This window comes from Eubalaena glacialis, chromosome 5 (assembly GCF_028564815.1).
Source record: "Eubalaena glacialis isolate mEubGla1 chromosome 5, mEubGla1.1.hap2.+ XY, whole genome shotgun sequence".
NCBI lineage: Eukaryota > Metazoa > Chordata > Mammalia > Artiodactyla > Balaenidae > Eubalaena > Eubalaena glacialis.
The window spans coordinates 88,482,206-88,496,512 of record NC_083720.1 but is presented as its reverse complement, the minus strand read 5'-3'; the positions used below and the strand labels follow the sequence as shown (position 1 = coordinate 88,496,512).

Sequence of the window (14,307 nt, the reverse complement as noted above, 5' to 3'; positions counted from 1 at the left end):
TACCTAATATTTATATGGGCTCAGATCTAGGGATTCTTGGTTTATCTGTCTACCCTCTCCCCCTTGGGGATATCATCCAGTCCTCTGTGTGTGTGTGTGTGTGTATATATATATATGTATGTATATGTATATATATATACACACATATACAAACACATGCACATGTACACACACATATTTATATACTATATATTATTAAATTTATATATTTAGCTCAGACTTCTCTAAGCTACAAGTTCATAGATCCAAATTTATACTTGATTCCTCTACATGCACATCTTAAACTCAATATATCTTTATTATGTTATAATGAACTCTTTATTTCTTCCCTAAATCACTTTCTCATTTATTCTTTCCATCTCAATGCTGGCACCAAAATATGCCTAACTTGTTCAAGCCAAAATCCAGGATTTATTCTTCATTTATCTCTCCATAGTATCTTATATCTAATACATCAATAAGTTCAGTCTTCAAAATATTTTCCAAATCTATTTCTCTATTCCTATTGTCATTGACCTAGTCTAATCCAGCATCATCTCTCTCAACCTGATTAGAGCCACAAACTTCTCACCAAATTCCTCTTGCTCTGCTATAATCCATTCTCCACAAAGCAGCCAGAATGCTCGCTTTAAATATAATTAAAATGTCACTCCTCTGCTTACTCTCTAATGACTCCATATCCCACTTAAAACAAAATCCAAATTTCTTATCTTGGTGTTCTTGAGCTACTCTGAATGATCAATTCTGACTTCAGGCTGAGAGGCTGTGGGACATTGCCAATGTTAACTTTTTTCCTTCTTCAGTAAAAGGATGGAATTAGTATAATATCATCATTGTCCCTAAAGAGTGACACAGCAAGACCCACACTGTGGTTAAAGGAAATATATGTGTGTGTGTGTGTGTGTGTGTGTGTGTGTATAATATATATTTCATATATTTATAATTTTGTATATATATTTACATGTATATGCTAAGAGAAATGAAATATGTAAAACTCTGTAAAATTCTTTGTGATATTTCAGAGTGCAGATGTAATACAAGTTTGCTGCCTTAATGTTTCTATTCAGTAATGGAGAGAAATACTACCTTTATCAATTAGGATGCTTTAAGCTAGAAGAATGAGAAACCCAATTAAAAATGGCTTAAACAAAAAGAAACTATTTCACATAACAAGCATTCCAGAGCTTAGCTGACTCAGAGTTCCAGGAAATTTAGGATTTTGGCATATGCACTGTATCAGTTTTTTTGATCTCAGGCTTGTCCATTTTGGCCAGGAAAAACTTGAAACGGCTGCAGGAGTCATCTCCTCACAGAGTAAGTCCAAAGACACAAAAGGGAATATTTCCATGATTTGTCTATTCTTATCAACAGGGAGAATCTTCTTCAGAAACCCATCCATAGGACTACCTCTCACTTATTATCCTGAATCGCCTAACATGCCAATGCCTAAACCAGTCAACTCTAAGGAGATTGGGATTTTGACTATTTTAGACCAATCATAACTCAGTATCTAGGGTTAGGGAGAAATCTAGCCTCCCATGAAGCTCATGGCAGCCTTATGTCTGAACAAAATTGATATTCTGTTAACAAGAAAGAAGAGAGATCTCTTACCAAGAAAGAAGGAGTATGATGTCTGTCAACCCGTCTTTCAGCAATTTGAATGACTAAAGAGAAGCTGTGATTAGATGTCATCAATGACCATCATTTCTGTTCAGTAGAAGTATTAAAAGTGATGGGAGCATCTCCCATTTTGAAGCAATCACCAGATCTATCCACGAAACTTGGTGGTAGGCAAATCTACTTCTTGCCTATTCCTTTCATCCAGAATTGCCCAACATTTGGAACTAAACATGAAATCTCACCAGCAGAGGGCTGAGGATTCATGCAGGTAATTTGTTGTTGTTGCCATTGTTACTTAATATTATCTTAATTGATAATAAAGAATCTTTAGAGTACGTTTATTCTAAACTTGTCATTTTACTAATTATTAAATCAGATATCTCTCTTCCTACCTTATTGGAGATGATAACCTGGACTCAGTATCTATTCCCTCACCGTTGCTTCCAGTTTCTACCACCCTGCATTAAAGCATCCCTAATCACATTGGTGAGGTTAGTGTCCAGAATAGAAATAGCTGCTGGGAGCTCTATTTCCTGGAATATAAAATCCAGCATCTCACCCAAAGCCCAGTGATAAGAGGATTGTGAGAGATGACTCTTTCAATACCTTCTTCAGTGAGAATAGTGTTGTCTAGTATGTCCCCACAAGAATGTTTATAGACCTACAACGAATTGTAAGTGATGAAGGTCTCTCTAGAATGCCATCACTGGCAAAGAAGATGTTGCAAGTAGCTGAGCCTCTAGGCACTACACCATTGAAGAGGAAATCAGTGACCTAGTGTTGGACAGGATTCAGAAGCTAGCTGACCTGAGTGTAGGTTCAGGCTTTCTTGGATTTCTGCTGGTTGGTTGTAAAGCCAGTTTCTATTTCTCATTCCTGCTGATAGTTGATTATAGGAACAGTTCTCCATTTACCCAGCTTCTTAGTTTTTCTTAGCTGTATCTGAAGTCTTCAACTTCATCTACTCTGGAGTATTATGATTGTGCTTTTATATGAGATAATGGGGCTACCTATATTTGTGTAGAAACCTTAATTACAAACACTCAGTATACAATAACCTTAACCACATTATCAACAGGATTGTATTCTCCATCACTGCTTCCCTCAGATTTTATGATGCCTTGCACATTTATGTGACAGAATTCCATACTAACTTTTTCTCTATCTCCATACCTACCTCCCTCTGTCCACATATATCCCAGTTATCTTTGCTAGAAAAACCAATCACAAACATTTTCTGTAGCAGAAATTACTAATTCTTTTTCTATTACCTTGTAATGGTAAATATAAGGCATGTCTAAAGGCAGGATCCAGAGTATAAAATGACATCAGAGCCAAGAGGAATGGGACCACAAATAAACTAAGCAACAGAAACAAAAGACTAACACAAAGATCGGTGCAATCCAGAACGCAATAAGGAAAGCCGTACTGAAAGGAGGTTTAGAGGTAGCCCAAAGAATGAGTTAGAGGAAGTGAGTTAGAGCAGCGCAAAATTTGGTCCTAGGTCTAGCAGCGCACAGATCACCAGGGAACTTGTCAGAAATGCAAATTCTCAGCCCCTACCGAAGCATACTGAAGCATAAATGCTAGTGGGGGTCCAACAATCTGCTTTAATAGGCAGGCCAGGAGATTCTGGTGTGTGCTGAAGTTTGATGTCTCCAGGCTAGAGGTGCTGGCTGCCAAACTAAAGATGAGAAAACAAGCCGAAGATGAGAAGGGAGATGATCTGAACATTGTTTCAGTCAAGAAAAAAGATGTGAAATTGGATAGTATAGTTTGAGTCTATGGTGAACAGTGACTGTGGCTGAATTCGGATCTTTGGAGTAGGGCTCTGAGCATCCTCTTTCATAAAGGGGTTGAGGTGCCTTTATCACCCAATTAGGGCACATCCAGATGCATTTACAGCATAGTGCCTAGAAAGACACAAAAACATGAAGTCCCACTTAGGGATTTTCAGGTTTGTCATCTGTTTTCTACCAATATTAGAAGAAGGTTAAACTTAGGAGCATGATTTATTATATTTTATCTCTAGTCACTGTTGCATAAGCAGTTAAATCAAACAATAAAGTGTCTTGAAAAATATATTTCAATCGTTAATCTACAGTGACTTGTCTTTTTATTGCTCTATGGGCAATTTTTAAAAAATATTTCAGGAAAATGTGATATGCATATATCCTAATTCATAGACCACTTAAGATGATAATTATTCACATTTTGAAAAGGTTTATTTTCTTCGCAAAGGAATTCCCTCTAGGTTCTTCTAAATAGTCTCTAATAATCAGCTTCAAGCCAGTTCAAATGTTACCGCAACATCTTTGGACAAAGAAGCCTGCTTCAAAACTCAGGAGGTTGGCTGCTTTCCAACCACGTTCATGAAGGCCTGACCTCAGGACGTAGTACTCCCTATTCTTTATGATAGTCATGGAACAGGTATTCCAATTGTTGGGATCTGGGTATAATATACTAGAGAAATACTCAACAAGGGATGAAGCTAGTTGTGGCTCTGTACCTGTAATGATGTGAATTTATCCAAGACATTTAAACTCTTTACCTCTTTGATTCATCCTCTGTAAAGCAATAGGGTTGTATACTGAGGTGACTGCTAAATATCCTTTCTGTGCTAATAGTCAATAACTTAGGAGAATGAAGTAAAAAATGCATGTAAATAGCCTCTGTAATTATAAAACACAATATAGATGTTGTTTATTATCTTTATAATTTATGATGTGAACTATTTAATTTGCAGAAATCCAATTTGTACTTAAAATTTCAGGAAGATATTCATTACAATGTACACTTACATGATGATCAAGACGGGGCAATTCTAAATGTATTGTGGTATCCTGGATTGGATCCATACAGAAAAAAGGACATTAGTGAAAAACTGGTGAAATCCAGATAAAGTATGTAGCTAGTTAATAGTATTGTACCAGTATTAATTTCTTAGTTTTGACAAATGGACCACGGTTATGTAAGATGTTATCATTAGAGGAAGCTGAGTGAAGTATATACAGAAATTGTTTTACCTTTGCAAATTTTCTGTAAATCTAAAATTACCCAAAATAAAGATTTTAAAATAAAATTATTGTACTATGCCTTGAGAATGTAACTATGCATTCATACATACATACACACATATAAACACATGCAGCACAGGGACAACAGAAATGAAGGAAATCACAGAAATCAAGCCACCATATTTTTCAGCACTACACCAAAGCATCAAAAAAGGAGCTCTCTGGTGTTAGAAAAGTTTTCCTGAAACCTGTGAGAAAGGAAAAATGAGCTTGGACTAAGAAAGTAAAAATCTGCTTTGTCATTCATCAGGTATAGATAATAAACACAGATAAAGCCAGCTGTAAAGTTAACAGAAAATAATATTTCTCCCAAGAACATGCTGTAGTGTCACCAAAAAAACCCACTATGAGTAACTGCTGCTTTTTTTACTCACAGAGAACTCTTTTCTCTAAAATCATAGATTGTCAAAAAACTTGCTCTTTGAAATCTTTCATTAAGATTGAAATATCCCATTCTTGGCTAGATTATCTGAGTTATGTGATAGAGACACAGCCTCTACTTCCAGAACTTCAGAAAAGGGGTTTGTGGACACATTCCTCACCTACTTTGACTTTGTAGCTTCCAAAAAAACAGGGTCCATGTTACAGTCCAGACCTAAGGTAGACCCCTTTACATACATCCTTCCTTTCTTTTGAGTCCATCAAAATACTACTTCGTTTTAATTTCTCCTAAATTCTACACTTCCCCAAATTCCTATAATAAACCTACCTTTTCCTTTGTTTGATGAGGCATCCCATGGTGGGCTCCATGGAATGTGGCCTCCCTCCTTGCAATGAGCCAGAAACCTGACATTCTTGGAATACAGTTTTGTTTCTGATGGATGTAGTCTTATTGGACTAGAAAGCCTGCCTCATACTAAAAGTTAAAGAACAGTAATTTCACATAAAACTGAGCTGCCAAAAACTATCAAGTTCAAATACTATACAAAATTATTATCAAAAAAGAGAGAATAAGGAGTATAACATCATGATTACAGATAATGAAAGCATGCCTCAAAGATGTGTCACAAAATAGATCAAAACTGAAAGTTACTATTTCTAAACTAAATGACATTAAGAAAATGATACAAGGTATGAAAGAACAACATGATTCAGAATTAGAAAAACACAATTAATTCTATGGAGGGAATCCTTTCACACTGTATACGTATATCAGATCATCACATTGCACACTTTAAATATCTTACAATTTTATTTGTCAATTATATCTTGATAAAGCTGGGAAGAAAATAGAAAAACTCAGAAGTTAAGGTGACAGAACTCAGGAGAATTAGTAATAAAGAATTAATTACACACAACAGATTATGATTTTCCGTTAAGAACCTGAACCAATCCTTAAGTCAATGTTTTTCTCATCATTTTCGTTGTCTGACGCTTATTCTCTAGTAATTCTCCAGTAAGGGATCATGAAAATGATAGTCTCATCAAATATTGATATCATATCAAGTGTTGATAATAGTTTATACCCTTTGTACGTGACAGTTAGTTTTGCTGGATATAAAATCCTTAGTGCGTGCTTTGTCCCTTGAGTACCCAAAATATGTTGTTCCACTTTCTTCTGGCAAAAGTTTCACTGTGAAAAGTCTAGTGATATTCCAATTTTCTTCCCCATTTTGCAAATGTAAGAACACACTAAAATCTGTTAAATCTGGGTATCTGTTATATTGTTTGTTTGAAATAATTCACACTATACTTCACCAAATCTATCATGACCTCAATTTTAAGAACACCATTATTTTCTGTACTGATAAAAAAGAAAAAAATACATTGCAATTCCAAGGAAGTTAAAATGTGGAAAAATGTGGGTCTTAGATAATATTCAGTACATTCATTTTCTATTGCTGTATAACAACTTACCATAAACATAGTGGCTTAAAACAACACAAATTTATTAGCTCACAGTTCTAAGGTCATAATTGTGGGCCCATCACAGCTGGGTTCTCTGCCCAGGGCCTCACAAAGTTGAAATCAAGGTGCTAGCAGACCTGTTGTGATCTGGAACTTGGGGTTTTCTTCCAAGGTCATGTAGGTGTTGACCAAATTTAGTTCCTTGCAGCTGTAGGCCAAGGTCCCCTTCTTCTTATTGGCTGGAAGCTGGAGGCCACTGTAAGCCCCTAGAGGTCATTCCCATTCCTTTCTATGTGCCCCCTTCCCTTTTCGAAGCCAGCAATGGAGATTTTCCCTCCCATCAAATTCCTCCTCACACTCTGAATCTCCTTCTCCAGGAATAGACCAGTCTCTTTTAAAGGTAGAGAGGCAATTTACAAATAACAAACATACACCAGAAGGTGACAAATCTCAAAAAATAAAAATTTTAAAGTGTACACTTGATTTTCCCTCAGTCTAGAATGCTCTTCTGCTAGATATTCACAGGACTCACACACTTAGGTTTTTAGCTCAAATGTCACTTCTTCAAAGAGGCCACCTTTGACTACTATGTCTAAAATTGTCTCTCTCCTCCTCCCCAAGTCTCTTTCTTCACGTTATAAAGTTTTCTTCATCGTATTTACTTTCAAATGTTATTTTTCATTTATTTTCCATTTTTTGCCTTCCCACAATGAGACTGATGAAATCAGGGATCACTGTATCTCTATCACCTAATCATTGTCTAGTCATTAGGCCCTAATGTTTAACAGGCATTCAATAAATATTTAAGAAGGAAAGAAACAGGGAAAAGAAATTAGGAGAGAAACTGGTGTTATTTGCAGAGCGAACCTTTCAAAGATATTTATATCTATTAATTTTAGAATAAAGAGAGAAGAAAGGGGATAAGTCCAGTCCTAGAGCAGAACCTTGAAAGAATGGGACACAGACCAAGTTCATTTTCATGATTATGTAGAAAAGGTACACAACTTGATTGAGAAATCTGAATGACGGCATAGGTGAGCAATAAGAAGTTTCCAGGTATTTGGAGATGTGCAAGTTGAAAAGAGAACAGAGGCACGAAGGATAATGCCCTTTTGCCTGGACCCTCTCTCCACACCAGAATGGGAAGAAATTCTAAGTAAAAATATCATACATTACAGGTGATATAAATATAGAGTCGAAGTATTTGTCAGTTTTTAAAATCCTACAGACATTTCTCCAAACATACACTTATTTAGAATGAAAGATAAATCGTAATATTATTGAGTCACACTAATTCTTGTTGTTTTCCAAGAAACGTGAAAGAGGAGTCAACGGAAAGGGAATTAGATGAGAGGTCCTTACACATATGTTCAGGTACTTAATCTGGCAAGTCACACCAACCGTAAATTTCTGTCCCTCACAAAGTGAAGGGGGCAACCTGGATGCCATATGCCATTCATGGCTCATAAAATCACGATTCTATCAAATTTGTGACAGTGCTTGACACGTAGACGTCCAAAATCATTTGTTAAACGTGTAACGTCTTAAAATGGAATCTCAGACTGGAAATCCGGAGCTACTTATTACTAGCCTTCGGGTTTTTTAAAAGTATAAAATTAAGGGGTTTCTTCTTCCTGCTATAAAACTCTTAAGGATTTTGCTACGCAATCCCATCACTTAGCTGGCCACTGGAATCCTCTGTGTTTGGTAGGTGACTCGTACCTTCAGTGATTTGGTTCGGCTTACATCTGCCAGACCCCAGTCGCAACAGTCCACTCCCTGCAATCACCTGCAGCAAAGCCCACTCCACGACCACACCCAAACCGGAAGCCAGGACGCCTCTGGGCTTGACGGGAAGGCGCCGCCGGGCTGCGCGCTCCCCAAGGCCCGCCCCCTCCGGTGACGTCACCGCCCGCCCCTTGACCTCGCGGTCCTGCCCCCTTCCCCGCCTCCCAGTATCCAGCAGCGGCTGCGTCTCGGGAGGCGATGGAGGGCTCCCAGCCGGTGGCCGGACGTCAGGGGGAAGAGGCGTCCTGCTCCTCCTGGGGGGCCGGCAGGTGAGAGGACGTGTGTGGGCGCGAAGAAGCAAGGCGTGGCGGGCAGGACCCAGGGGCCGGCTTTCTGCTTCTCCCCCTAAGGCGGGCAGGGAGCGCGCGAGAGGCCGCGGGGCTGGCCAGAGCCGGCCCTGGGCGGCTAGGGGAGCGCGCGGTGTGGGTGTGGCGGCGTGGACTCCGGCCTCTGCGACTGCCGGCTTCGCTGAGGAAAAAGCCCACTTATCGCCCCTTTCAGCGCTTTCTCAGTTCTGGTTGGGGTCTGCCATCCTCCTTCCTCCCAGTCACCGGACGTGGAGGGGAGAAAGGGGCTCCGGCGGAGAGTTCTGGTCCGAGTCGCTCGGTGTGAGCTTCCCAGACCTGGTGCCGGACACCTTCCCTCCTTTCGATAAAGTGAAAGCTAAGCTCTGCTGTGCGCTGTCCTCCGCTGAGATCCTCCTTTGAAAACTATTACCAGAGGGAACTTGGTAATAATGAATCAGTGGTAGTCAGGACAGTCTGAGGCCTCCGTTGACTGCACTTTAAAAAGAAAGAAAGAGAGAAAAAGAAATCCAGGAAAAAACACGAGTTACCCATTCTTATTTCCCAGTTGGTGTTGAGGTTCATGTCTTTTCCATTCCGGCAAAAATAGAGGGGAAATGTGCGTGTAGTTCCTGTTTCAATCATTTCGTAATTAATAAAGCGGATAGTTACATTCTGCCCATTACCAGAATACAATATGCCAAAGATAAAAGTGGCGCATATTTGATTTTGAGCTAATGTGAATGTTCACAAACCTGTAGCATTTTCACCAGCTTCAGACTGAAGGGATGCTTTTGGTACCATGGTATTACCTGCCATTGCCAGCATTGCCAAATTTACTTGGGAGATGTTATGTAATACAAACAAAACCTCTCCTTATTTAAAGCATTTTTGATTGCCATGTAGACCTTATCATAAGAATGATTTTTGAAATATTCCAGTAAGGCAGAACTTTCTGAAAAGTAGGTGCCAGTGGTATCATTAAGTGACAGAACTGGTTAGAATGTAGCTCTTCTCATGTTTACTTAAGAGCTTTACCCACTAGACTATTGCCCTCCATGCAAGGAAGATAGCTAGTGAAAGTATACCAGGGATAAGAAAGCTGTAATAAAAATTTTTGTTACAGTGCCAGGGTATATTGTGTATTTGTGTGTTTTTATTAGCTAGAAGCTGATATCACTTGATCATCTAATCAATATTTGATAACAGAAATAGTCACATTTTTATATTATATTTTCAAATCCTTTGCCTTGTATAGCAACACCAGGCCTAGAAAATAAGATTCCAAAACTGAATTTTGTGCTATCACGTTGTTTTTAGAATACTGTAATTGATAATTAGAACTTCCCAAAACCTAGAATGGATCCCACTTTTGCCAAGATGATATTGATCTTAGCTGTCACCGTGGCTCAGGCCCAAATGTCCCAGCTGGTTCCCTCTGCCCAGGAACTATTTCTGTTTCCCAGTGTTTACCTATTATCATTTTTCTTTCTGTGCCATGCTGTGAAAAAATTGGAATGAACTGCAGTAAATGATACATCACTTTGTGTCTTGTTACACTAGTATGTTTAACCTTTTTTTAATTTTTAAAATTCATTTAACAGATTTTTTTTTTAGTGCTTTCTTCATGCCTACTGTGAGAGGCAGTAGGCAGTATAATGTGGTTGTCAGGAGCTAGACTGATTCGATTCAGGGCTCAGCCATTTACCTGCTCTGTGACCATGGGCATATTATTTAAGTTAATCTCTGTCAGTCTCAGGTTTTTTCCTCTGTTCAATGGAGATATTAATAGTGTCTATCTCATAAAGTTGTTGAAAGGGTTAACTGAGTTAGTACATCTAAAGCGGTTAAAGCAGTGTGTGGCACATGTTTGCTCTTGTTATTAAATGCCAGGTACTGTTTTAGGGATTTGGAATACAGTAGTGAATTCCTAATGGATCATATATTCTATAGGGGAAGGCAGATGATAGTTAATGATAATGAAAAAAACACATAGTTAATGATTTGAAGAAAATACAGCAGGTTAACAAGTTAGGGAGCTACTTCGTTGATTGTGTTACCAAACCAAACTTGGTCTGCTTACCCAATGCACACCAAAGCCAATCTCCTGACACCAGGTAATGGTGAAGAAAAGTATAGTTTATTGCAGGGCCAAGCAAAGAGAATGGGCAGCTCATGCTCAAAAGACAGAAACTCCCCATTGGCTTTCAGGGAAGGGTTTTTAAAGACAGTCTGAGGGAGAGGGTCGTGGGGTGTGTGATCCATGCTCAGTTCTCTGATTGCTTGACGGTGAGGTAACAGGGTAATGTTTTTGGAACCTCAATCATCAACCTTGTGGTTCCAACTGATCAGCAGTTCAGCACACAGTTAACTTCGTACACCTGGTGGGAGTTTTAGCATCTGCAAGACAACGAAAGGTCCTTGACTTTGTTTTATGGCTAAACTATTATTACTTTGCCTTGCTTGACTGCTTTCCTTTGTTTCTACATTTTCTCACCTCTCTGATTAAATTTGCTCTTTGGAACTCGGGGAAAGCCTAGGAGGCTAAAACTTTTGTACAAACAAGCGGGGAGGGGAAATCTGTCCCAGGGAAGGCCCCACAGGGTCCTGCTCAGTTTCAATAGGGTGATCCCAAATGGTCTATGTGATATTTGTGAAGCAATATTTTAATAGAGGCTTAAATGGTAAGAGTCAGTTATTCAGAGATCTGGAGGAAGAACATTTGAAGCAAAGGGAATAGCAAGTATAAAAACACTGAAGTGATAGCAAGCCTGGCTTTTTGAGGACCATCAAGTAGGCCAGTGTAGCTGAAGATAGTGAGCAAGAGGGAGAGGTGTGGGCGTTGAGGTTGGGCAGGTAACTGGGAGACATACATAAAGGCCCTATTATGTATGCTAAGGTGTTTGAATTTTGTTCTAAGGGTAAAGAAAACTTACTGAAGCATAATTCTAAGAGGGAGTAATGTCTGACTACATTCTAAAAGTTTTAGGCTGTTAGATGGAAAATAAAGGGAAGGGCAATAGAAATAGAATAGTTAAGAGGCCTTTGAAGTAGTTCAGATTATATATGATGATGGTTTGGCCTGAGATTGTATTGACTGAAATAGTGAGAAGTGATCAGATTTGAGATCCCTTTTGAAGGTAGAACTAACAGCACTCACAGATAGAGAAAATAAGGGAAAAGTTAAGAAGATCCTTAGATTTTTGGCCTGAGCATGTGAGTAAATGGTGGCATCATTTGCTTGGTGGTCCCAAGTGAGTTGGGAAACACTGGGGAAGAATAGATTAAGCAAGGGAAATTGAATTCTATTTGAGGCTTGTTATGTTTGTGATACCAGTTAGACATCAGAATAGAGATATTGTTCTGGCAGATGCATAAAATCTGGAGGGCAGAGGAGAGGTCAAACATGTAGAAATAAGCTTAGATATCATTATATGGTAAATTCCGAGTGTGTATATTATAGAAGGTTTATGGGGCACGCAAATAAAATTGCTAAAATATAGATCCATCAGAAAATATGTAGCAATGATAAACAACACCTGAGAATAAAACAACCATGGGCTCTAATTTTATAATACACACAGGGTAGGCAGTCAGTGAATTTAATCTTGACCTATTTTTAAAATCTAAAAAAAGTGGTAAATAATAAAATACATATCTGGTTTGTAAAACCTGTTTTAGTAACTAGTGAATCTGATCCCATGTATAATTGAATTTTACATTACAGAATATGAATATTGAATAGCCATACTGGCCCTTACAAGTTATGTTTTCTTTTTTCAGTGTGAATACAAATTTGCCCAATATGCCAACAGAATCTGTGGAGATTGATGATGCATTATACAGGTAAGAACCTTATGGAAACTGAAACATTTTCCCCATTCATTGTTCTCCAGTAACGGAGTAGTTTTATTCAAAGACACCATTAGGCCTATGCAGAATTTTGTAATATATATTCTAAGAGTTCCACTCAAGTTAAAAATTTCGGTTTCTTTTTTTGTTTTTTTTACTGTAGGCTGAAAGCTTGAATAATATTTAAATCTTGGTTGCGTTAGGTTTAGGTGATATGACTAAGAATGATTTTGCTATCCACTACAAAATATACCTCTTGTTTCTGGACAGCAGTACATATTTATGTTCTTGATAGTGCAGGAGTCTCATGAAAGACAATTCATTTCACTTTAGTTAGTTATACAGTAGCATCTAGAGACCATGTTAACTTCAGTGTAATCTCATTAACAACATTGCATGTTTGCACTGTATAGACAGTGGAGAAGTATTTTGTGATTGAAGAGCTGTGATTTGAATGGAATTTAGTGGGACTTTTTTTACCATATTTTTTCATGAAATAAAAATACTTTTTTCAAAATTAAAGAAAAATTAAAAACACATAAATTGCTGTCATTTCTAGTAGATACTTCGAGATGTTTGCATGGAAGATAGTATACTCTCAGTTTAAAAGTTTTTAGATTTCCTCTATAAGTAATCATGAAAAAATAAATTTTATATAGGTAGAATTTGGAACAATAGGCTCATCATGTATTTTGGATTTCTTTCTATATTTTTTTATGTGGTATGCAGAGTCAATTTTGAGCAGTTTAGGAGGAGCTGATATATACCACCTGGTATGTTGATTTCAAGTCACATTTTGTGCTATACCTTGGAAGAAGAGATAAAGACTAACTTGATTTTGCTTACGTGAAAACTGTTTTACCATGTGGTCTCCTGACTCTGATTATACTTCAGAAGTCGTCTTAAATTTGGACTCTTTATCTGTAATTACGATGTTCTTAATGTCCTTCTGATCATATTCTTGGGATAACAAATGGCAGCTCCTTGAGATAGCATTGGCTAATTTTTTTCATTATTTGTTACAGTCCTTGTGAAACATTTTTATATCCCTCCAATCCTATAATGGCTGATTAATGAACATAATTTTCAGTAAACCAGAGATTAAATTTTCCATTTGCAAAGGTAGGTAAGTAGGCTTACAGTTCACTTGTAGTCAGTTTGCTGGACTGAAAGTAATAAAATATAGCAATTTAGGTATCATATATAGCAGTTCATATATGATCAGGTATTGCTGGATTATAAGGTAGTTCTATTTTTAATTTTTTAAGGAACCTCCATACTGTTTTCCATTGCAGCTGGACCATTTTACATTCCCACCAACAGTGCACAAGAATTCCAGTTTCTCCACATTCTCACCAACACTTATTTTCTCGGGTTTTATTTTTGTTTTATTATAGCCATCCTTACAGGTGTGAGGTGCTATCTCGTTGTGTTTTTGCATTTCCCTGATGATTTGTGATGTTGAGCACCTTTTCATATTCCTGTTCGCCATTTGTGTTTTGTTGTTGGAGAAATGTCTAGTCTAGTCCTTGCCCATTTTTTAATCAGGTTATAGGCAGGGTCGGGGGGGGTTGCTATTGAGTTGTAGTTTCTTATATATTTTAGACATTAAACCCCTTATCAGATACCTGGTTTGCAAATATTTTCTCCCATTCCATAGTTTGCGTTTTCATTTTGCTGATTGTTTGCTTCGCTATGCAGAAGCTTTTGAGTCTGAGGTAGTCTCATTGTCTGTTTTTGCTTTTATTGCTGTGCTTTTGGTGTCATATCCAGGAAATCCTTGCCAAAACCAATGCTGAGAAGTTTCCCTCCTATGTTTTCTTCTAGAAGTTTTATAG

At 37.9% G+C, this 14,307-nt stretch overlaps 1 protein-coding gene and 1 long non-coding RNA gene across 5 annotated transcripts in view; one reads left to right on the top strand and one right to left on the bottom strand.

Moving 5' to 3' along the window:
* The window catches only part of LOC133092193 (uncharacterized), a 32,991-nt gene extending 24,612 nt beyond the window's left edge, over positions 1-8,379 (bottom strand). The window contains exon 1 of the long non-coding RNA XR_009701033.1: positions 8,268-8,379. This is a non-coding gene — a long non-coding RNA (uncharacterized LOC133092193). The remainder of the gene's footprint in view (positions 1-8,267) is intronic.
* A 111-nt stretch (positions 8,380-8,490) lies between these two features.
* Positions 8,491-14,307, top strand: part of UBA6 (ubiquitin like modifier activating enzyme 6) — a 104,376-nt gene continuing 98,559 nt past the window's right edge. For 3 of the 4 annotated variants that reach the window (XM_061191425.1, XM_061191424.1, XM_061191426.1), the window contains exons 1-2: positions 8,491-8,602; positions 12,401-12,463. In XM_061191425.1, coding sequence (XP_061047408.1) covers positions 8,532-8,602; positions 12,401-12,463 — 134 coding nt within the window. In that variant the 5' untranslated portion in view covers positions 8,491-8,531. Of the gene's footprint in view, positions 8,603-12,400; positions 12,464-14,307 lie in introns of those variants that run through there. The other variant, XM_061191427.1, reaches the window with a different exon arrangement.